This window comes from Crocodylus siamensis, chromosome 1, assembly GCF_052110815.1.
Source record: "Crocodylus siamensis isolate JL-2025a chromosome 1, ASM5211081v1, whole genome shotgun sequence".
Taxonomy (NCBI): Eukaryota; Metazoa; Chordata; order Crocodylia; family Crocodylidae; genus Crocodylus; species Crocodylus siamensis.
Window position 1 is genome coordinate 162,853,374 of NC_143395.1, and position 23,499 is coordinate 162,876,872.

General features: G+C 44.7%; 1 protein-coding gene across 1 annotated transcript in view; it reads right to left on the reverse strand.

The window, feature by feature from the left end:
- LOC149873579 (calpain-14-like) overlaps positions 1-20,537 on the reverse strand; it is a 38,469-nt gene extending 17,932 nt beyond the window's left edge. Inside the window, exons 1-9 of the mRNA XM_090035807.1 lie at positions 20,301-20,537; positions 14,480-14,549; positions 12,762-12,880; positions 12,044-12,180; positions 8,801-8,975; positions 6,775-6,840; positions 4,861-4,946; positions 3,077-3,151; positions 2,323-2,486 (exon numbers count right to left, since the gene is read on the reverse strand). Of these exons, the coding sequence (XP_089891933.1) occupies positions 2,323-2,486; positions 3,077-3,151; positions 4,861-4,946; positions 6,775-6,840; positions 8,801-8,975; positions 12,044-12,180; positions 12,762-12,880; positions 14,480-14,549; positions 20,301-20,537 (1,129 nt within the window). The remainder of the gene's footprint in view (positions 1-2,322; positions 2,487-3,076; positions 3,152-4,860; positions 4,947-6,774; positions 6,841-8,800; positions 8,976-12,043; positions 12,181-12,761; positions 12,881-14,479; positions 14,550-20,300) is intronic.
- Positions 20,538-23,499: the final 2,962 nt, after the last annotated feature.

Genomic DNA, 23,499 nt, shown 5'->3' on the forward strand with positions numbered 1-23,499 from the left:
GTGCCCCTCACTCCTGCCCAGTGCACCCACCCTGTGGGGCCAAAGCCAGAGCCAGGGCCGGTGCTAGGGCCGGTCTCCAGGCTGCTCTCCCGTAAAAGTTAATTCTAGACTTCTTATTTTCCTCTATATCAGAAGTGGTGAGGGCACCGAGGTACACAGTTCACCTAGGGCACCAATTACCCTTGGACCGGCCCTGTTCCTAGGCAAAGAGAATACATTGCCCTTTATCCTGCATTGGGCTCCTAAGACAAGTTTTTCACTCAATTAAGTGACTCAGCTGTGTTGAGATTCATCCCACCACAGCTTCATCCGGCAAAGACTATTTTTATCCTAATTGGCTAAATTGTAGCCTGACCTGTGTGAGATGGGGCACGCAGGTTGCACACTCTAAGGCACAGAACAGAGAAATAGTTGTGAAATAGTCCCTGTCTTTCTGCTGTCTGGCGGCTTCAAAGGGTCATAGTTTTCCCATTCTCTGCAACTGGGAGGGAGGTTCCCTTTTTTCACATAAAAGCTGACAGCCTAAGTCATTACCTAACCACAGGAGCTGGGTGAGTCAGTAATGTTATGTGGCTTATGAAAAAATAACAGGTTGGCATGTCTGCAGCAACTTTGCAGCTTCCTCCTTGCTCTTTGTTGCCTACTACTGTAATTTCCCCTTCCTACACTTTCCAAAAGTTTGGCTGCTCTGTGCATTCTTATTATTTGCTCAAAGACTAGAGTAAAAGTAAGACACCCTAGGCACATCTACATGTTCATTAATGTGCCATAGTTACTATGCATTAAGTTCAGTACTTGGTTAACCAAGTACTAAATCCATGCACAGTAACTCACACTACTATGCAGTAGCGCTGGCGCATGGGTTTTTAGTGATGCTTACTGTGCAGTAGCTCAAAACTACTGTGCAGTAACATATTAGCACTGTTTTTGCCCAACACACTAGTGTGTAGTGTTATTAGGTTACTGCACAGTTAGCATTTCATGTAGACACCCCCTATCTACAATGACTAGGCATGAGACTGCCCTGATGCTTGGTCTGAGGACTTTGGTAACAGCATCCAAGAAAGAAACTCTTTAAGTGTGGGGACAGGGGTGAGGGAGGGAGGAGAGGCAAGAGGGGGGGCAGGCAATCCCTGTACAGACTGTGACAGAACATCTGGACTGCATTATTTCCAGCAGGACTTCCTGGAACATGTCCTTAAATCTGATAGTGCCTCCCCATAACATTATGTCTTGGGCCTAAACTCATCCCTGATGTAACTCCATTGATTTCAGCAAGTTTCAATCAATGTTGTCCTTTGGCCACCTACCCAATTACCATACTCAGCCACAGTGCTTTGGTCTTTGCACACGTTGTTGTATATTTAATTAAGAGCAATTTATTTTTTGATTAAGTTAGATGGGGACATTTAACAGTTTATTTGTAGTGCCCAGAGGTCCACTAAGCAAGACACTGCATAGCCAGGCAGTAAGAGATCATCCCTGCCTTGAAAAAAATCTTGCAATCTAAAAAAAGACAGTGAGGCAGAACTATCATGCTCAGAGCTTCTATTGATTTCAACAGGCATTTCTGAAAAGGCAAGTCTTAAACGGCATTCCCAATACCACAGGGAAAGTCTCTCTCAGAACCTAGAACTGAACATAAATGTCTTGAGTCTAGGGTGGCCATTTGTCCAATTTTATAGAGGACAGTCCAGTTTTCTGGTCCTCTATCCTCTATTGATGTGAAAATGGACACCTTTATGTCCTCTATTTTTCACCACTTGGCATCCCCCTCCCCCCACCGCCTACACCAGCACCAGCAGTGGGCCTGCGGGAGCTCCCCACTCGGCCCACCCCCGCCACCCACATTGCCACGGCTGCCTGTGGGAGCTCCCCACTTGCTGCCACTGTGACCCCACTGCCGACACTACCACCTGCGGGAACTCACTGTGCCCCCCACCCCAGTCTCAGGAGGCAGGCATTGTTCATGGTGATGGGGACAGTTGCTCTAAATGCAACTGTCCTCTATTCTTGAGGTACCTCAATGGCCACCCTACTTGAGTCCCAGTCTAGTGTTATCATCACTGTAAGATCCTCCTTCCTCTGTGAGTGGCTTTCTGTTATAGTACAGCCTAATAAGATGGAACAGATAAAAACTTATTAATCTCCTGGCTATCCTATAGGTATTTTAAAAGGTCTAGAATTTTTGCTAAGAAAGTGTAGCCCTTAGTCTTGAACCCAGGTGATCTCTGTGTAAACCAACTGTGCTGTTTGTAAGTTATACAAGAAAACTTTAGCCTGAACCCTGATCCCTTAAAAGGGGATCCAAGTGCTGCTTACCATTATACTGCTTCATCCTTCCTCCTGCTGTGCTTCCCCTGACCCATCTTCCAATTTGCTGAGAGTACATCCACTTCTTTCCATCCTCCTGGCTCACAAGGTCTGGAGTTAATTTACAGATCATCAGTTCTACAAAATGGGTCTTAAAATCTTGCAGAGACATCCTGGGAAAAGAGAACCATGAGGTGTCTTGTCAGCAGCTTACTTGAGTCCATATGGCTAAAAAAAGGAGTGGGTGTCTCCAACACTGCACCATCCCATGTTACATATGGTAATGTTCATATTTTATGAGGTAGTGAGGAAGTGAACGTCTGCTCCAACAACAGCATGCAGCAGTAGCAAATGAATGACTAAAGGTTCAGCAAAGAATAGCAGCAGAGAGAGGGAGATTAAATGAGGATCCAAGCAGAGGAACCAGTAAAAGGAAACTGGCCACAACATTGCCACCTGCCGGCAAAAATGAACAGAAAGCAGGGGAGTGACACTCAAGAAGATCTCAGTAAAGCTTTGTCCTAGTTTGAGCTGAAAATGTGAGGGAGATGAAGTATCTGGCCTGTGTGATACTAGCACTCCCATGCACCCCTACTAGGTGACCCTACTTCATACTGAATATAGTTCAAGTCGTTGTAAATCATGTTGCACCCATCTCATCCTAGAAAGTGCAGTGCAGAAACACAAGCTAGCTGCAGCTTCAGCTGTGGCCTCAGAGACAGGTAAGAGGGAAAAGGAAATCAATTGCATAGAGCTCCCGTACCAGAATTCACCATCTTCATTATTTTTCCGCAGCAAAATCTTCTCCTTAGGGCTGAGCAGGTCCCATTTCCCTGAGCTAGGGAAAGAAACAAGGTATCTGATTTCTGAAGTCATGTCTAAATAAATCTGGTTTGAAATTCAGCAAGTCTAATACAGAGCTCAATTATAAGATTAATTCCCACTTCAGGACATACATCAAATCTTTGTTTCAAGCACTTCTATAGTCATCACTTGTCTGCCATGTGACTACTCCAAATGCAAAAACAAGAGTAGGAATTAGACTCTCAGCCCTCCTTCAAGAAGCATAGGCCCCTATCCCTTGAGCTGCAAGGAGTATATCTTTGTTCCTGTTAGAAATATAGGTCCCATAAAACACATCTGAGCAGTTATAATGTTTCTGCATAGTGATTCAGACATGCTGGGCAACTCATTAGTGTCCATGTGTTGCTTCAAATATGGAATTCTGACTCTACTGTGTTTGTTAATTTTGTGCAGAAGGAAGCATAATAGGAAAGTACTCTGCCTAACAAATAGGATAATATAAGAGGCAGCTGGAAGTTATTTAAAAGGCAAGATTACTTCTTGCTCTTTACTATGACTTTCAAAATGGACAGCCAGTATGGATGAATTATGTGACAGACACAGACTTGAGAAAGGTTCTCTAAATACAGGGTGAAAGCCTCACACATTCCCAACACCTCATTGCTCTTTACACCCCACAAAACCTGGTCAGACTGGATTGATTCAGAGTGTTAAGTGGACGCTAGCAAAGAAGGAATCTACTACAACCTAACATGAGGCAGGGCTACAGCACGATCCCTTTATAAGTGTCACTCCAGTTTTGGGGCTGGAATAACAGCCATTCTTCCTCTGTGGTGGAGGTGCAGTGACTCCTGTTCTTACCATAACCTTTCAGACAGCAGTAGCCAACCTTTATGATAGGTGTAACATTTACTAGTAACCCCTGATGTTACCCAGTGTCCCCAAATTCTATCACCACTGGGATGTGGCAACAATGAATTCAGCAGCACCTAACCCTAACAGCACTAAACCCTCAAGGCAGCACTAACCCTGCCACCTCCCCAAGTGCCACTCTGATCCCTGCCCCCTCCCTGAGTACTGCTCTGACTCCTGTCACTGGTTCCCCACCACCACCCCATACAGCTCTAAGAGGAGAAGCGAGGTTCCCAATCACTAGATCTATGTGAACTACCAGCCCTTCCACCAGTTCCCTCATCATCGCTAATTAGCCCTTCTGCTCCATCATACACAGTAACAGCAGGGTTCTTCCCTCCCCAAAAAACAAGTTGCTAAGACCTCGATGGATTCTCCACTCAGATCTCAGAACCCCAATATTTATGCAGGGTACAGAGAGCCTGGCTGGGTCCCTTGCAAAGAGCAAATGGCACAGAATAGACTAGATTTTAAAGTGTGCCTTACAATTCTAGCTGTTCTGCATGCAGCTTTGCTGGCAATCTACACCACATCAATTTCATCATCATGTAATGTTCATATTATGTTCCCTTTGACATAAAATTAATGGAAGAGTAGAGGTTGGGAGCAGCATGAGTGAAGTAACTAAATTAGCCGAACTACATTAGTGCTGATTGATGGAGCAAAATCACTCCATAAACACTTTGCTTTGAAACCAGAGGGCCTACAAAAGCAGTTGTTTGTTATATTAATGCCAGCATCATCATTAATTTATGCCTGCAGGTGGCAGCAACATTTCATCCATCCAAACACTCCCTCCCCGGCACTAGACCTTTCCAGTTTTAAACTCACCTATCACTCCAGTCTCCTTTCCATTCAATTTTCCCCCAGGGATTTCTCAGTCTCACTAAATTTTCTGGTCCGTGTGAGCAAGTCACCTGCACAAAACAATACCATTGAGTTTGCCAAGCTCCATTCGGGCCTTGGATGGTTTACAGCTGGGTAGCATGCCAGAAGATAAGTATGTGATTCGTCTCCTTTTATGTATATGAGGATAATGTTTCTGATGCAGCTTTTTTTCAGTGACACTGGTGAATGTGTAATTCTGTGAACTGAAGGATGATGTGATTTGACCAGGTTCACACAGAAAGACAGTAGCTGAGTGAGACAGCTCACCCCTCAGGAATCTTAACACAGGCCCTTTCAGTCCAACAGCTGGAGCAGGGCAGTAACAACTTTAGAGCCCATCCCCATCTCTGAGTCAGCTAGAAATGGCGGTGGCAGCAGGCTGGAAAAGGGAGAACAGGAGGAGAGGTGCCCCTGTGCGTGGAGGACAAGTGAGGGGAAACTGAGAAGGGGTGCAGGATTTCTTTTGCTTCTGGGATTTGAAGCTCTCTGGCTGCTGCTCCCATGCCATGAAAGGCTACTGCTCTTCTCTGGATCTACCCCTGCTGACACCCCATGCCATTCATTGAGGGGAGGAGGTGAAGGGAGCAAGAATGTATGTCTGCTACCAACACCTGCCCTGGGTTAACTGGTTCAACTTGGAGGCCTGTGTATGTGCCTACATGTGGCATAGGTAGGTCTTCTCCAGTACCTTTCCTTCTGGGGACAAGAACTCATCTTCAGGGTCCCTGGCTAGTCACCAGAAGAAGGTTCTGGAGTTCTTGTAACTGGGGGGGCCCTGGGTCTCTGCACTTGTGCTGAGGCTCCCTCAGAGGGGACATGCACAGGGCCAGGTCCGTTTCGGGAACCAGGTCCATCCATTCCAGCTGTGGAGATGTCTTTACAGTGCTCACAGTCCGGCCTGGAGCACACTAGCACATGTGCATCCCTGGTTCTCCAAGGGCTCTTAGACAATCAGGAGCTTTTTAATCTCCTACAAACCTGTCTCAGCAGCCAGGCCATGGCAGCTCCTGAGGGGGTAGACCTCCTCGCTGGCCACCTGTCGCATAGGCCACATCTCTGCAGTGCTGGTGAAAAACCCTCAGAGGGTGGTCCTGACTGATGTTACCAGAACCAGAAACTCATGAACTACAGCCAGTGAGACTGGGTGGACCCTGCAACCGTTGCTTTGTACACAGGACTGCCCACCCTTTCCTGCACACCTCTCTGGGAAGTGGAGACTGTCCTGCAACCTGCCTTACTCACATACTTGGGGCAGGATGCTTTCTGCCAGTCTGTATCTCTCAGCCTTCCAGAGCTGGATGGCCATCCAGTACCCTGACTCATGAGTTTCCTTCCCCACCCATCCCTCACTGCATCAGCCAAGGAAGCCACATGACATCCAGCCATGCCCAGCAAAGAACTCTAAGCTCCATATGACTTCCTCATCCTCTGGTCCCACTCTGATGCTCAGTGGTAAATAGTTCAACTACCCAATGGGCCAACCTTTAGTCAGAAAACCATAAGGTAAACCAGGGTTGGGAAGCCAGACACAGGGGCCACAGATCCAACCAAGAAACTGAGAGTTATGGTCAGGAGCAAACCAAGAGTCAGAAGCTAGACACAGATCCCAGAAGCACAAGAACCAGAGTCAAGACAAGGCACTGGGATCAGGGCAGTCTACAAGGTCACCAAGGAGACTTGTGAGGACACCTCACTGCTATCTGCCCTGCTGATTTTAAGGCCAAGTCAGCTTCCTGACAGCACAGCAGCCCATAATTGGCTGCCAAAAGGATAACTCATCTCTAGAAGGAGTAGTGACTCCTCACTCTGCTGGCATTCAAAATAAGTCTAAAGATAGAAAACCAGGGTTGTATTTACCTTTCTAATACCAGTCACTGTGTAGGCATGACCAGCTACCAGCCCATTCTCCAGCAGCTTTGTTTCCTTCAATCATGAGATTTAAAAAAAAACAAAAAACCTCATTAAGTGTATTAACAGAACAACTGAAACCAATTCTGCCCTGAGTTACTTTGGTAAAGCCCCTGCTGGAGTCACAGAGAGATGTCCTGTGTCACTGAAGATGGAATTTGACCCCTAGTAACTTATAGTCAAGGTTGAGCTGCAAAATTCAGCTCTAGACTCGCAACACTGCATAGTTTAAGAAGTATTTGGAACTGGAGGATTTGGTTTGAACTTTTATAAAGGTAGGGGTCACATGCATGTTTTAGGTCTCTATCTGAGGTCAACTTCCCTCCTGTCATCAAAGTCTACAATATTTGCTTCAGAGAAATATCACAGATGTTAACCTGAGACTTTGAAGATCTAGGTACAGGTTCCTGTTAGAAAGTTAGACAATGCACTTAATGAGGTTTCCTTGTTTGCAAATATAAGACAAGGGGCTTTTCCATTCATGCTGACTGGGGAAAAAACTTCCTGTATGACCTCTGGCACAGAAATTTCTTATTCTTTTGGTGCCTCAGTTCCTCATATCTAAAACAGTCTAAGAGTTAAAATACCCTAAAGGGAGATTGTGGGGGAAAATACACTAAAGATTACATTATGCTCAGAAACTAGAGGGCTGGGGGCCATGTTAACAGACAGACAGAAAAAAGAGTGAAGTTACACATTGCACTTAGACCATACTAAGGGTATTTAAAACACAAGCATCCCCACACTACAGCTCATTAACTTGTGCCAAGTTCCCTCATAGCATCTCAAAGCTACTCCACTTCAGATGAGGGTTAACTTTGTGCTACCAAGATCATGTTAGGGTAACTTCAGTCTGCTCCCCAGAGATAAAACAAGCAATCTGCAGTCCTCTAGCATCCCAGGATGCACTGCTCCCATGGATGGAGCCCTGGTGTTCTGGCTCCTAGCCATGCCCCTACTTCCCAGTCCTTTAGTGGCAAGTCTGCGCTGTGCAGGCAAGAAATGGTGTTAGTCCTTAATGTGCAACTGCTCATAGAACACGCTGAACACTCCACATATTTCATAGAATAATAAAATCATAGAAAATTAGGATTGGAAGGGACCTCAGGAGGTCATCTAGTGCAACCCCCTGCTCAAAGAGGATCATCCCCAACTAGATCATCCCAGCCAAGGCTTTGTTTAGCCGGGTCTTTAAAACCTCCAAGGATGGAGCTTCCACAGCCCCTTGGGGTAACCTGCTCCAGTGTTTACTACCCTTCTTGTGAGAAAGTTTTTTTCTGATATCTAACCTAAACTTCCCTTGCTGCAACTTGAGACCATTGTTCCTTGTTCTGTCATCTGCCACCACTGAGACAGTCTAGCTCTATCCCCTTTGCAATCACACTTCAGGTAGTTGAAGGCTGCTGTTAAATCCCCCCTCATTTTTCTCTTCTCCAGACTGAATAAGCCCAGTTCCCTCAGTGTCTCCTCATAAATCATGTGTCCCAGCCCACTAACCATTTTTACTGGCCTCCACTGGACTCTCTTCAATTTGTCCAGATCCTTTCTGTACAGCGGGGCCCAAAACTGGACACAGTACTCCAGGTGTGGCCTCACCAATGCCAAACAGAAGGAAAGAATCATTTCCCTCGGTCTGCTGGCAATGCTCCTACCAATGCAGCCCAGTATACTATTAGCCTTCATGGCAACAAAGGCACACTGTTAGCTCATATTCAGCTTACTGTCCACTTGGCCATGACTTGTCCACTTATTTAAAGTGGAAATTTAAGTACAGTCTAAGTGTAATGTGTAACTTCACCCTAAGACTTGCACAGCAAATGTGCAGAACTTCAAGTAATCTGTTTCTTTTAAAATAAAATAATAAAACAGCTGGATTAGAGTAACATAGGAGAAAAATATCTGCATAACAACTGCCAGCAGGGAAAACACAGTAGGTGTTGATCATTAATCCAAATGATATCAAGTCAGCTCTCACCCCTAAATGGGTCTGGCAACCCATGAGAGATCTGCTGTAGGTTGCCCTTGTCAGAATATCCCAGAGATCAGGAGGAGCCTCTGCCAGCTTGATTGCCATGTTAACTCCACCTGTAAAGTCCACCAAGGCTTCTGACACTTGCCCAATCTGCAGATCTTCATAGGAGCCGTACAGCCTATCAAGACAAATACAAAAATACCTGCTGTTTAGTTGTAAATTCAGAGGTGATGGGGTTGGACTGCTATTAAAAAGGAGCATGGGATTAGGAGTGGGTTGCAATATCAAACTGAAGGTTTTATATGAATCCTCAACATTCAAGTGGAGGGTGATCTAGATCAGTGTTTCTCAATCCATGGCTCGTGACCCAAAAGTGTATCACAGGTATATATGAAAGGGTCACGAACAAACTTTAAAAATGGATCAGTAAACTTTATAAATGGATTCTCCTTTAAAGGAGAAAAACGTTGGAAACTGTGGCTTTTCCCTTGCAGGCTAGCAGAGTTCCAGCTTGCAAGGGCTGCTCGGGTCCCCTCACACTGTCCCATACACCCACCCCCAGCCCTATACACTGGGTGACTGGAGCCTAGGGGCATAGGGCAGCAGTTTGGGAAGGAGGGGCACTGGTTTGGGACTGGCCATTGATGTTCACAAATGGGTCCTGGTACAGAAAAGGTTAAGAACCACTGATTTAGATAACTAATTCCAGGTTAGGCCTTTGTTTGGAAGGTGATTGCTTCATCCAGTTCAAACCCCTGCACTAAGCAATGAGTAAAGGTTTCCCTACAGTATGCCTACCACACACGTATGTTAATTAGTTTCACCTGAACATCTCAATAAATGTCACTAGTATTGGGGTAGTTTACAACACACTTAGTTCACAATAGGTTGCCAAATTATTCTTGGCTGTTTGCTTCAGCTTTTACTTCCAAGGACACACTTTTTCCAGTCAGCTGGAGCTTCCTGACAATTCTGCCCAGGTGATTGAAGAAGCAGTGCCCTTTGAAATAAAAACTACAGAAAACATTTGGATCACCTCAGTAATTCCAGGATAGCTATATGCTGCAGTTCTGTATATCCCAGGTTACATCATATTTACTCATCTTTGCAAGGGGTAGGGAACTGAAAATATCTAGTACTTCAAGCATCTATTGTATTGTTCATTAAGACCTTAACCTTCTCCTGATTTTTCCTCACCATTAAAATATTATCTCAGAATACCAAAGCCATATAAAACTTTCTCAAACTTCATCCTGTCTCCCTTTCACCCAACACTAGTGTGAAGAGCAAAAACTTCATTTTTCCTCTTTCCTATTGTCGCTCTTCTGATACATATTTATCATTCTCTCCTATTCTTAGGTGTCATTATTCAGGCCAAAAATATTAAGTGGCTTCAGTATCTCCTTGTAAGATTATGAAGACTATATATCTTCTATTGTGTCCTTCTCAGTGCAATTACTTTCTTAGTGTTGATGAATGGTGCTACACTGACAGCCTTGGAGACTGAGGATAAAACTGTTAAGTGTGACTTGTGGTTTATTGAGTGCTTAATATTTAGGAGTCCAAATGGAAGAATGAAAAGGGCCTGAACATTCAGGGTGTATGCTTAGCCTGCCTGCAGATGAGGTTTCTGTAAGGTGTCTTGGTTTGGGCACCCAAAAAATGGAGGCACTCAAATCACAAGCCACATTTGAACAGCTTTGCTTAAGGTCCTGTATAGATCCACAAATGAGCACAACATAGGCAGTGGCAGTGCAAACTTGTCTGTTCCCCACAACCAGTAGGTTTCAACCTTGCTCTAGCATGATGACCAAGGGTTAAACAATAGGCCTGTGTGAAGCAGCAAGTATTCGATTCAGATTCGGCCAATTCGGAGGGATAGTGATTTGATTAGGTAATTGAAGTCACTGTCCTGATTCAGTTTGGCCAATTCAGATTCAGAGATATGGCACCGATTTGGAGACTTGGCCATAAGCTATAATGGAGAATCACTAAAATACCTATAACTTAGCCTTTATTTTTTGTAGATGAAAACACCAGGGATGGTAGCGCCTTCTGAGGGCATGAAGCCTGTCACGTTTCAAGGAGATATGTGCAGGGGTTTCTGTGAAAGTGCCCCTCAAACTGTTGAAAGCAAAACTTGTATCACTTGTGTGTGTTAAGGGGTGTAGGTTGTAGCCATGTCATTATGAAGAGTGCTGGAAACATTATGAAGCATGCTGGAAAGGCAGGTGCTAGGTCTTCTGGCAGGGGAGGGAGAGGGGCAGAGGGAGAGCTGCCTTTCCAGCACTCTTCATAATGCTTGGTGTGCTGCAAAATATGTGTGTGTTTGTAATATATGTTGTGCTTTCCTGCACAGTGATGACACACAGTCAGGGAAAACATAGAAGAGAGACTAGCTATCAAGAGACAAGATAGCAAGCCAGAGACTTTCACACTCCACCTTTCCAAGAGAGCCATAGCTCACAAAAGACACAGATCATGTCACACACAGCCTTATATGTTGTTTCTATGTCCCTCCCCCAGAGCACTGTGATTGGAAGGGAACTCAGGGAAAGATCACAGTCATTGGCCAGCTACAGATGTCAATATCAGAGCAATCTTCCCCCTCTTTGCCTTCCCCCTCCCTCTTCTCAGTTTCTGTTCCCTGCAAGCCTGCCTTCCAAAGCTCTGAATCTTTCTGAATCAATTCCAGGCTTCTGAATCAATGGGTCTCCTGATTTGATTCAGATTTGGATATTCAGCTGTCTAATCAGGCTGAATCTCTTCTGAATTGAATCAGCCACCAAAGCTTCACACAGCCCTATTGAGCAAGTACAGTGAGTTATTCTGCACCTTACAAGCCAGCATGCTCTGTTAACGAGCATGCCGGCTTGTAAGGGCTCATAATGGAAAAGTGAAACCAGAAGTGCCCACCAGTGGCTGCCCGAACCGGCAAAGATGTCTGTTCAGGCCACTCAGTTATCCGGTATATTTTGTTATCCAGCACCTTCCATTCCCCATGGGTGCCAGAAAACAAAGCTTTTACTGTAGTTCTATTCCCATGTTTATTCATACCTTAGCTTCCCTACAAAGCTAGTGGCAGTTGCTATAGCAGTAGTTATTAATTTTAAAAGTTTGAAGATCACAGCTACTATTCGAATATGACAAGTCCCAAAAGTCTTTTCTTGAGAGAGGGAGAATTGCATGTGCATAAGGCAACAAATTGTAAAGAGATTATCTGTACCATAGAGTTGATTCACTTACTTGGCATATGCCTTTTCTAAAAGGGCTCCCCAGAAGAGATTCTTGCAAACAGAGGAGAGGAAAACTAGCTGGCCATCCTCATTTACCGGCAGTCGGTCATCTACTACCACGTCAACCCATTCACCAAAGTGCCAGAACTGTTCCAAGAAACGATCAAGCAAAATGCTATATATCACTAGGTTGTAATCCTCTTTAGTAGCATATAGGGAAGCATGTATTAGCTATGGGCATGTTACAGGCTGCCAAAGTAATCGGTCATTGCGTGATGATTCTACTGTGCTAAGAAGAATCTACTGACAGACTCTTGTGGTTAGCTGATAACCCCACCCAAGCACAAGGGAGTAGATCACAGGCTAAAAAGAGAGGAAGCAGTGTGGGACAGAAGGGTCCTGAGGGACAGATTTCTAGTAGCAGCCAAAGTGTGCAAGTGGGAGAGATGGAGACTGAAGTAAGATAGGGAAAACCACACCTTGAGAGGAAGGTAGAGCTGAGTCTTTTAGTCTGTCCCAAGAAAGGTGACTTTGATTTGACTCTACGACTGGGCCATTTCATAGGGAATAGGGTTGGAACTCCCCCCAGTGGTAGCTTTACAGAGCTCCCTCTGAGAGTAACAGTAACTGGTCCATAAAATATCTGCAGACAACACCCTGCTCACTGAACCAGAAAGCATAATGTATGCCTTCCGGGAACTTTCACTGGTATAGGGAAGAAGACGCACCCGGAAGTGGAAAATGCCAGCATACTTCCGATCAAAGCTTTGGTTTTTTGGCACAACCAGAGCCAAGATGTCTTGATGGAATGTCAAGGCTCCCAGGGCAGCAAGGAACCAGCAGTCTTCTGTGCCAGAAAAAAGGGAAATATAAATATGGTGGTAGAGAACAGGTGGGGAATCAAGACATCAAAACAGAATTATCACTTTCATTTGAAAATATTTTTTGGAAATGGTAGCCAGTTGGTTGCTTTTAAATTCTAACTACTCTCCGCTCCAAAAAAAGTAAGGGAAGCCATAACTTCTATCTAGTTATAACTATTTTATTTTTCAGTTGCTATTTTAACTTGTACTAGAGGCTGGTTTAATTTGAAACCTTGCTAAAATTGTTTTTAGTGAAAATATTCAGGGTTTCATTGAAAACATTTTCTTTTAGTTTTCCACAATCAAACAGCCAAGAAAAACAAGTTCTTCTGTGAATACCTGTAATTTTTCAGAGAGAAAACTTTTTCCTGACCAGCTCCAATAATACTGGTGAGTACTTATCAAACTTTGTGTCTAAGGATCTCAAGCACTCTAAACTTTAATTAATTAATTAAGCCTCAAAACCTATATCTTAGGTAAGTATTGTTATAGTATTTTAACTTAGGGAAACTGAGGCACAAAGATGACTTTTCCAAGTAGTAAAGCAGTAGTGAAGCTGGGAAGAAGTCCTAACTCTCCAGCTCTATCGCCTAGATAACATTCACATAAGAGGATGACAGTTCTTCACAAACATGCATTAAATTACCATAGCCTCTTTTTGCTCACTGATATGAGATATTAATCAGGATGGACAATAAGGCTGCAAAACTTCCCATTTTCTGCCTCCAAGAATTTATTGCCAGGGGCAACACGTAGAGGGTGCACGTGCACTCCCTGAGCGTGGCGGTGTACCCCCCTGCAAAAAGGTGCCACCAACACTGTCAGCAGTGCCTGTGGGCAGTTGCCACTTGCCACCCTGCCACCAACAGTGCCAGTGACATCTGCAGGAGCTCCCCTGCTTACTGCCACCATGCTCCTGCCACTGCACTCCCGCTGCTACCATGCCCCCCCAGCCACCGGGGGCATGCGCCATTCATGGATATTGCAGTAGTCACAAACCCTTCTGCAGCCTATACAGTTTAAAATACAATACGTGGTTTTGTAGGGTTGGAGTGCAGGACAGAGCAGGACACAGACAAGAGGCAATGCCTTTTTCTGGTGATATTTTTTATTTGACTACCTGTCTAATTTCATTCCCAACTATAAAGTATAATAAAAAACACCACCAAAAAATCTTTGCCTCTAATATATGCTTTCTAACTAGGCACAATAAGGAAGTTTTTGGCATCATTATTACTCACCTAGTGCTATTGATAAGTCTGCACTTTACAGACATGTAAAAAGACCCGGTTGTTTCATATTCCAGCACTAACTTATGTAAACATAATATGTAGGGTACGCCACAGAGCTTTCAATGATCTGGGACACTTTTTACCCTGTGGATCATATCTTAGCCACTCACATGAGTTGTTTTGTTAAGTATATTTTATATGACTATGATTACTTAATCCATGTAATAGAGAGCGGGACCAAAACTGTACTACCTTTTAAATTCCTTCATGAAGAATAGCACAGTCCAAATTAAGCACAATCACAATCTTGTCTGTAGGTATAAATGTGGGTACAAAAGAAAAAACACTTACCCACCAGTCCTTGGCAAATATCAAGTCGTCTTGTATTTGCAGCATAAAATACTGGATTCTCATGTAACTCCTTGGAACAAAACCAAAAAAAAGTCATTGTATAGGTCCTGCAAAATCTCAAGGGTTTAACTGTTTAACTTGAACTGACTGCAATGCCACTAAAATGAGTTTCAGTGTATTCAAAGGTCTCTAAAGGCAGAACTCTGACATTCAACTTCAATGTTTCTAAGAGACCTGTCTGTACCTGGAAATTATAACATTGTAAAGTAGGTTACACTTACTGTGCTATCATTATTCCAGTATAGTTCCTTACGTAGAGACTCTTATTCCAGTTTATGTTTGTCATTTCAGTTTATCGACTGTCTCTTTAAAAGGTTTCAGCTACACTGAATTAGCTCTGAAACTGGAATAAGGCTGGGTGGGGAATTATACTGGTTTAGCTATGTGAGTTTTAACCATACCAGTATAACTGATACAACTTTTCCAGATAGACAAGTTCTGGAAGTCACCTCACTGCTCCTGGCAAAAAGGTCAGTCTCTGCACCTCAAATCAAACAATTACTTTTTTTGAGCAAAATTAAGGCTTTTTTGCTCTTTCGGGTTCTGCATGAGATGGAGTTGATTTTGAATGACATACATAAGGGGGCAGGATTCTCCTTTTTCCCCACTTGTTATATAAATATAGGCCACATTTGTAGGTAGATTTCTTTTTGGTATAAGGTTATACCTTTGGATTTCCTGGACCCAAAATGCTTATTTGGGGGCTAATTATAACAATCTCTGTATATTTTTCAGCCTTTAGTTACTGACAGAAGTTCTCAACCTTAACTCCATTTCTTAACAAACGATTTTGGCACAAAGTTCTACAAAGCTGCTTTTTGCTCAAAATACTGACTCTTAATACATTAATTCAAGGATCCCAATGACATGGTTCACAACAGAGGATACTGCCAGCTACTTCTCAGCTGACATGACTAATAACTGGAGCAGAAAATCCAGAAAAATTAGCTGATGTCTGTCAAAGAGCGCTCTGTCCGTAACCACAGTGATTCTTGGAATTATTGTTCAGAGAGAAAATATGTTGTTATACTTCTTGTCTCACAAATGCCTCTGGGGTCAAATTAATAATGTAAATGTCAAACTTCTGTTTCACTTTTATGACCCACAAATTGCTCAAGCTAATTGTCATGCTGTTGGCTTCCACCTCAGGCAGTTACAAAGAGATGGCAAACCCTCAGAAGCCAATTCTAGTAATTAGACACTAGTGCCTTCCCCTGGTGAAACTGGGTGTTCTGTATACCGGTCAGCATCACAGACACAGCACATCATATGCCCACCGACTGAAGGCAGAAATCTCGGCATGTTCACTGCAGTGTTGGGACTGAAAGAAGCATGGTAATTTTCCCCAGTGAATTTTTGCTGGGCTAAGCATAGCATCAGAACAAATAATAAGCAATAGCAGGCTCCCTTGTGAAGAACTGTTATCGAGCGTCATGAGGATTTCAGCTAGAACTTACACTGGGTCAATCATTTCATCCTCCTCTATGACTATTTTTATAACTCCAGCCTCTGTACCCAGCAGAACTTCTGTTCATGCCTCCAATAGTCCTATATGCAGAGAAAAGTCCTGGGATGAGTAAATAGTGTGGGCTAATTGCAAAGAAGCTAGGCACAATCACTATGACAACCTTACAACACAACTTACTGTCAGGGACCCTAGCAGACAGCCCAGCTTGGGCTAAATGCTTAGGCAACCACACATGCACTGAGTCTCTGGTGACAAGCTCTGCCCGAGCTAATTAATTGGCTGGCTTCCTGACTGGATGTTGGGAGGGGCACCTACCCCCGTTAGTCCCAGCTGCGTTAGCAGATTGGGGCCCAGTCAAGGGTTCTGATCCAGGTCTGTTTTGGTAAGGCTCCTGGTTCCTGTACTCTCTGGTTTTCCAGGTTCCTGACCCCAGTTTGGTCCTCTCCTGGACTCTGGCTTTGGATTTTTCTTTTGATGAGTTTCCTGACCCTGTTTGTCTCAGTTCTTGGACTTTGGCTTGTGGATTGTCCCTTGGATCTGGCAACTGATTCCTGGACCCTGACATTGGCTTGTGTTTTGAACTCTGCCAGATCTAGGGAGGGAAATCCAGGAGGAATCTGGCTCCCAAACCCCAACTCGGCCACTAGCCCCTGCCTTCCTGCAGAGGCCTAACCAATAAGACAGGCTTCCTGTGACCCAGTCCCTTGTTCCTACACAGCAGCAGAAGAAGAGAAGAGATGCGAGGCTAGAAGAAAGTGAAGAAGAAAAGAGATGCGAAGTGGTGAGAGCAGGAGGGAGTTATGCTTCCGATGATCTCTTTTTGTAAAATGTTCAGTTAATATAGTGAGAATCTTAACATAAACATGCAAAGAGGTTCCATTTAAGAGAGAGAGAGATTGAGGCTTATTCTTATCTTAATGCACAGATATATCAAATCAAGATGATATTTTACTCAGGGTATATGAACGCTGCAGAAACTCCACATGCTGTAAAATTGTCAAATAAATCTTGAAAGTCATTCCAGTAAGCGTGAATGCAGGGAAATGGTTTTCTAACATAAAGTGCCCCACTGATCAGAATGTTGTTAAAACAGGAAAGCTTTAGGGTGGAATTCTATTGTCCTTTGTGCAGTAGCAATAGACCTAGCAATGGAAGTAGCCTTTTTGTCACTTAAGCAGTTTCAATTCTATTAGCTGTGAAGTGTGGATGTATAAGCATGCATTGTATAATAAGCATGCTCAGTAGGCTACACACTAGCCAGGCCTGTATGCAGTTTTATGTGCTGTAAATCCCAGGGAAAAAAAACAACCCAAAACTGGAGGAGGCCCCACCTATCTTCTAGCCCCAGTAGTTCAGTGGTTAGGGCCAAGTTTTCCAGTAAGTGGGAAATGGGAGTTATAAACCACCCTCACTGATAAAAAGACACAGCTTTAACCCTAACTTCTTAGTGCAGTGCTCAAACATACCATAGGTCAGTTGGTCTAATAAAAGATATGACATCTACCCAAACAACCTTGCATGACATATAGGTCAGGCATTCTCTAGTCCCTTCTCCAATGCTCCTTTTGAAGCTGAGCCTCTGCACCTTGCATTTAATAGGATGAAATGGGTGGAAAGTAGGGCTGTCAAATGATTTAAAAACTTTGATTGAGATTAGTTGCACAATTAAAAAAAAGTAGTTGCAATTAATCACAATTTCAATCACACAGATAAGAACTCAAAATTACGTGCAGGAAAAACTCAAAGTTGTGCAAAACTGTGCAGGTATTTTGTATGGTTGGAAGGTGGATGTTGGGGGGGGGGAGTTGTGAAGGTGTGGGGGGCTGTGGGTGTGTGTGTGGTGGGGGTTGGAGCCCAGGGAGGAGGGTTCCTGTATACAATGGCAGGATGTGGGGTACTGTGGGTCAGGAGTGAGGGGTAGCAGCAGGGCTGAAGGGGCTGTGGCTGAACAGATAGACACACATATAGACAGACAGATTCACCCACAGACATACACAGACATGGCCCAGCAGGTAAGTATGTGAAGGGGAAGGGACACGGGGGGGGGGGGGGGGGGGCAGATCGAGGCCCCAACAGTGAGGGAGGGAGTGGAGCAGAGGCAGGGAACAGGGTGAATGGGGCCCTGGGGCTGGGGCAGGTCATGGGACAGTCATGGACAGCTCATCCAGGGGCACAGTGAGCTCCTGTCACTGTGCACACCCCTGGGGGGAGGCATGGGGGGCATGTACCCGCCGGCTTTGTGTATGGGGCAGAGGTGTGGGAGCCATGCAATGCCATGTGCCTCCCACCACTGGGCAGGCAGGGGACGCAGCATAGGCAGCACGCAGCTCCTGGGGCAAAAGCAGTGGGACACAGAGCCCCAGCCTGACTACCCTATGCACAAATCTGGTGAGCATATACCCCCCATGCCTTCCCTGTATGCATAGTGGTGGGAGCCCCCCCACACGCTTGGATGAGCTGCCCATGGCTCCATCCCACAACCCGCCCCAGCCCTGGGGCCCCATTCACCCCTGCCTCTGCCCCACTTCCTCCCTTACCACAGGGGCCTCGATCTATCCCCACCCATGCCCCTTCCCCTTCATAGACTAGTCTGCTGGATGTTGCTCCACACACTGCTGGGCTGCATTCCTGGCCACATGTAGGCTGTGACTGTGTCTGTGTCTGTGTGCACCACTCCCCCATACCGCTGGAGCTGCCCAGAGCCTGTGCCCAAGCTGCCCTGCAGTCCTCTGCACTCCCACTGCTGCCCCATGAGGCGGCCCAGAGATTGCAGTGATGGTGGTGAAGCAGAGCCCAGGCATAGGCTCCAAAACCACCTGTGCGATTAACGTATTAAAAAAATTAACGTGAACGATTAATGCATTAATCATGTACATTAACTATGATTAATTGACAGCCCTAGTGGAAAGTAGTACTGAATCTCTACCCCAGTGGGAGCAAGGATCCAGACTAAAACGCAGGGCTTACTCCCTTCCAGAGCAGCAGCCACCTCATTCAGACATACAACTTCAGTTTTGTTCTCTTCCTTCCGGCCCTACGTATCTCCCCTCCTAGTTGTCCAGGAGGCCAGCTTCAAAAAATGCCCAGCCTGAGGTGTGCTGGTTAGAATACTGGGCTGGGAAGTTCAAGAGACATGTTCAAAACCCCTGAGAGGTAAGGTGGAACCTAGTTCTCCTACTTCCTTACCATTCAGCTATTGAGAGTGGAGCATGGGAGCATCTAAACTCTTGTTTTTTAGCATCTAACAAGGGTTTTAGTCTGGCTAAAATTTCATGACTTATGTGCATACACTGGCTATGCAAACAGAGCCCACTGAACATGCACAGTACATGTACATACACTGTGTGTCCATACACTATGGGTGATAGAGGGTAATAGAATTACAAAGTGTACAGAAGTGCCAGACAGGTCATGTACATAGCTAAAAAACTGCTGTTTAGTCATATAAAGAGCAACAAAATTCCAACCTTAGTCTATATCTTGGAGTAAGCAAAATGTAGGCTGAAAAAAGAAATGGCTAAAACTTTACCCTTTAATACAGGTGCCCCCAACTCCCTGTGGCTTCTGAGGGTAGAAGCTTTTTTTGTAAGTTCAAAAGTTGGCAATTTTACATCTGTTTGTTTAAAGGGGCAAATGGGCACAAATCAGTTCCAACAAAGTATGTTAACTACTCAGGACCCATCTGCAGGCCATGTCTTCACACGCATTGAATTTTACGTAACTGAGTTACAGCTGAACCCTTGAAAACAGGGGCTGCTACATCTACTACTTGCAGCCTGATTTTGGAAGGTGCAGCTACAGATCCTACTGATGTTAATGGGATCTGGGGGAATGTAGCTCTTCTGTAAGCAAGCCAGAACTGATGACCGTACCTTGATATGATCAATGAATATAGTCTTCTGCCAAATGGCAAGATTCACATGAAGACACAATGATGTAAAGAGATATTGGTGGCTCAGAAATTTGCAGATAATTTTGAATGCAAAAGGAAGGATTCTATATGTATGTTGCACTCCCTCCAGTGCCCTGATGTATAATGTCATTTTCCCAGGTTTCTAGGTAGGGGCTCAAGTCAACTTTATATCCACTTGTTAGTGGAAGCCCCTAAAAATTGTAACTGGCTCTGTTCCTGCCAAATGGTGCCTGGCAGAAGGGGTACCCTTTAAATGAACATCTTTGGTAGGTTTAACTAAATGGAAACCTACAAACAGGTTCTTCCAAAAATAATGTAACACTGCTCATCCATCTATGACATTGACTCACATAAAATCAATTCACTTGAATATCACTTACAGGTGGCCTCTTCCACTGCAGTTTTGATGGAAGTTTCTGTAACAGTGGACCTCTTCCAATAGAACTCAGGTCAGCCAGGAAGTCATCATCCTCAAACAAGCATTTATTCTTCAAGCACATCTCCAGCAAAGTCTGGTAATTCTGCTGAAGAGGTTTGCTGGGTTTTTGAAAGATCCTCTGGCATGAAGGCACCTCTGGTTTCTTTTTCCTTTGTCTCAGGAATGACAGCAGAGACATTCCCAACTAAAGGTGCTTATAGGAAACTTTTTCCTATGTGATCTGGGTGAACTCCCTCTGCCTTCTTTGTAAGAAGCGTTTTCTTCAGCAGACTTCCTGGCTGTTAAAATAATTGTAAAATGTAAGTTTAGTCTGACTGGTTTTTTAATTTAACTAGACGAGAGTTACTAAGTAAAGTAGGAGATTTTACTCTCTGCCTAGCTTAGTTTCTAACCTATTCCCATCACTAGGGCATGTAAAGCTTCAAGTCTCTGTAGACCAAATCAAACCACCAATGAAATCAAAGGAAAGACTCCACTGATTTCAGAGGCCACTGAATAGGGCTTTTGTAATATAAAGTCCCTATATATTTATACTAATTATGCATACCAATGTAATCGCCTTTACAGACCTTGTGCTATCGCATTGCAATCTAAGTGATGCTATTTTCTTGATCACTTGAAGTTACATGGACATTCCTAAGAAAATGTACTGCCAAAATAATAAAGTAATAACAAACCAAAGGATACAAATCAATGGAGTGCATTGCCTGTAGCAGTCATTGCTCATAGTCTGCTTTTGGATTTCCCCTGCCCTTTTTTCTTTTCTTTTTGACTGCATTTTGTTGCATGATAAAACCTTTTATTCTAACATCTATCCCATCCAGCTGAATGCTATGTTTGCTGATGTCACACATTGAGGTTTCTCTTCCACGTACGTTGAAGACAAGATAGGAGTTTCTTTTCATCCCTTATGTGCTGTGCCCCATGACAGGTGCTTGTTTGTTCAAAATTATCTTATAAATTGTTTTTCCTGGCCTGTCCATAATTGTTTTTCATTAGGAGCTGTGCTACAAGCTAGAAGCCACCATCCTTTAGATCAAGTGGTGCGGTCTTCCATGTGAGGGGGTCTTGCTGTGAATTTCCAGGTAGCCAAGTTGTGTTTTTGTGACAGCTTGTAAAGTCACAGGTATCTCTAGTTTTATTATTACAGTAGAGACTAATAAATGCATTAAACTTGAATCCACAGAAATGACTCATAGACCTTAATGAGGTGGGGAGCATTTGGAAGGATTTTTGCAGATAAGACTCTGTGAACCAAAAATCCCTTGCAGCAGGGTTTTATAGGAAATTGCCCTGCCCTGGAATCCAGATTTCTGGATGAATGTCACACTCATCAAGGAATTCAAGTTCATCTGCTTTCCACATTGACAACTAATCAAAAAATCAGAAACCAACCAAACTACTATATTCTAGTATCATTTCACACACAGGTCTTCTACTTTACATAGTCAGATAGTCAAATGACATCCCTTAGATGGTCAAGATTTCAAAGGACGGGGGAAGAATAGGACCTAGGGGCCAAGGACAGAAATTACACACAAACCAGTATAAGTGATTGGAAACAGGTTCAAATCTGTAACAGAACAGAAGTTCAGTGTTCAAAACCGCTTTCAAAATGCCCAAAACCAGTTTAAGGTAAATCTGTATGGACATAGTATCATACTTAACTGATTTAAGTTAAATCAGTGTATTGAAAATCTGTCCCAGACCCCCACAAATTCAAGTTAACTCTCAGTCCCCCAGCACCCCAGAATGCTTTGTACCTCCCATGCAAACCATCCCCTCACAGGGTGGGCAGGCTAGCCCTTGCCCAAACGGTCTGTTCCAGCTGAGCAGGGAGGTGTGCTCTGATGCCCGCCGGCTTCTGGCCTGGGCCACTGCAGGCATGTGGCTGCAATTCTGTAATCAAAAGTGAATGTCTGTTCACTTGCTTATGGGGTTCTCTATGCAGCTTAGACTAACCTGCAAATATTTAATTGATTTAGCCTCAGAATTTTTGACTGTCTGTACTGAGCCTGGGACTAGTGAAAGACTAAGTCTGCATGGATCTAAACCCATGCTTTTCACACAGCTCTCTCTGGCACATTTATTACTGAAAGCAGTTGCTCATCTGCTTTAACAACCTCATAGTTTCATAGTTGGTAGGGTCAGAAGGGACCTGAGCAGATCATCAAGTCCAACCCCCTGCCATGGCAGGAAAGAGTACTGGGGTCAAACAACCCCAGCAAGGTGTACATCCAGCCTCCTCTTAAAGACCCCCAGGGTAGGAGCCAGCATCACTTCTCTTGGAAGTTGGTTCCAGATCCTAGCCGCCCTGACCCTGAAGTATCGCCTCCTGATATCTAACCTAAACCTACCCTCTGCCAGCTTGTGACCGTTATTTCTAGTCACTCCTGGCGGTGCTCGGGGGAACAGGGACTCCCCCAGTGCCGGCTGGTCCCCTCTGACTGGTTTGTAACTGGCCACTAGATCCCCCCTCAGCCTTCTCTTGTGGAGGCTGAACAGGTTCAGGTCCTGCGGCCTCTCCTCGTAGGGCCTGCCCTGCTGCCCCCTGATCATGAGAGTGGCCCTCCTCTGGGCCCTCTCCATGTTGTCCACATCCCTCTTGAAGTGCGGCACCCAGAACTGGACGCAGTACTCCAGCTGCGGCCTGACCAGTGTTGTACAGAGGGGGAGTATCACCCTCCTTGGACCTACTCGAGATGCATCTGTGGATGCATGACAAGGTGCGGTTGGCTTTCTGACTGCACCCCCACACTGCCGGCCCATGTTCATCTTGGCATCAATGATGACTCCAAGACCCTTTTCTGCCTCTGTACTGACAAGAAGGGAGTTCCCCAGCCTGTAGGTATGGTGCCGGTTGTTCCTCCCCAGGTGCATCACCTTGCACTTCTCAGTGTTGAAACCCATCCTGTTCTCATCCACCCACCCCTGTAACCTGTCTAGGTCCAATTGCAGCCTATTTCTCCCTTCTAGCGTGCTCACTTCCCCCCACATCTTAGTGTCATCTGCAAATTTGAACAGGGTGCTTTTTACCCCCTCGTCCAAGTCACTGATGAAGATGTTGAACAGTGCGGGCCCGAGGACCGAGCCCTGGGGGACCCCACTGCCCACGTCCCTCCAGGTCGAAAATGACCCAT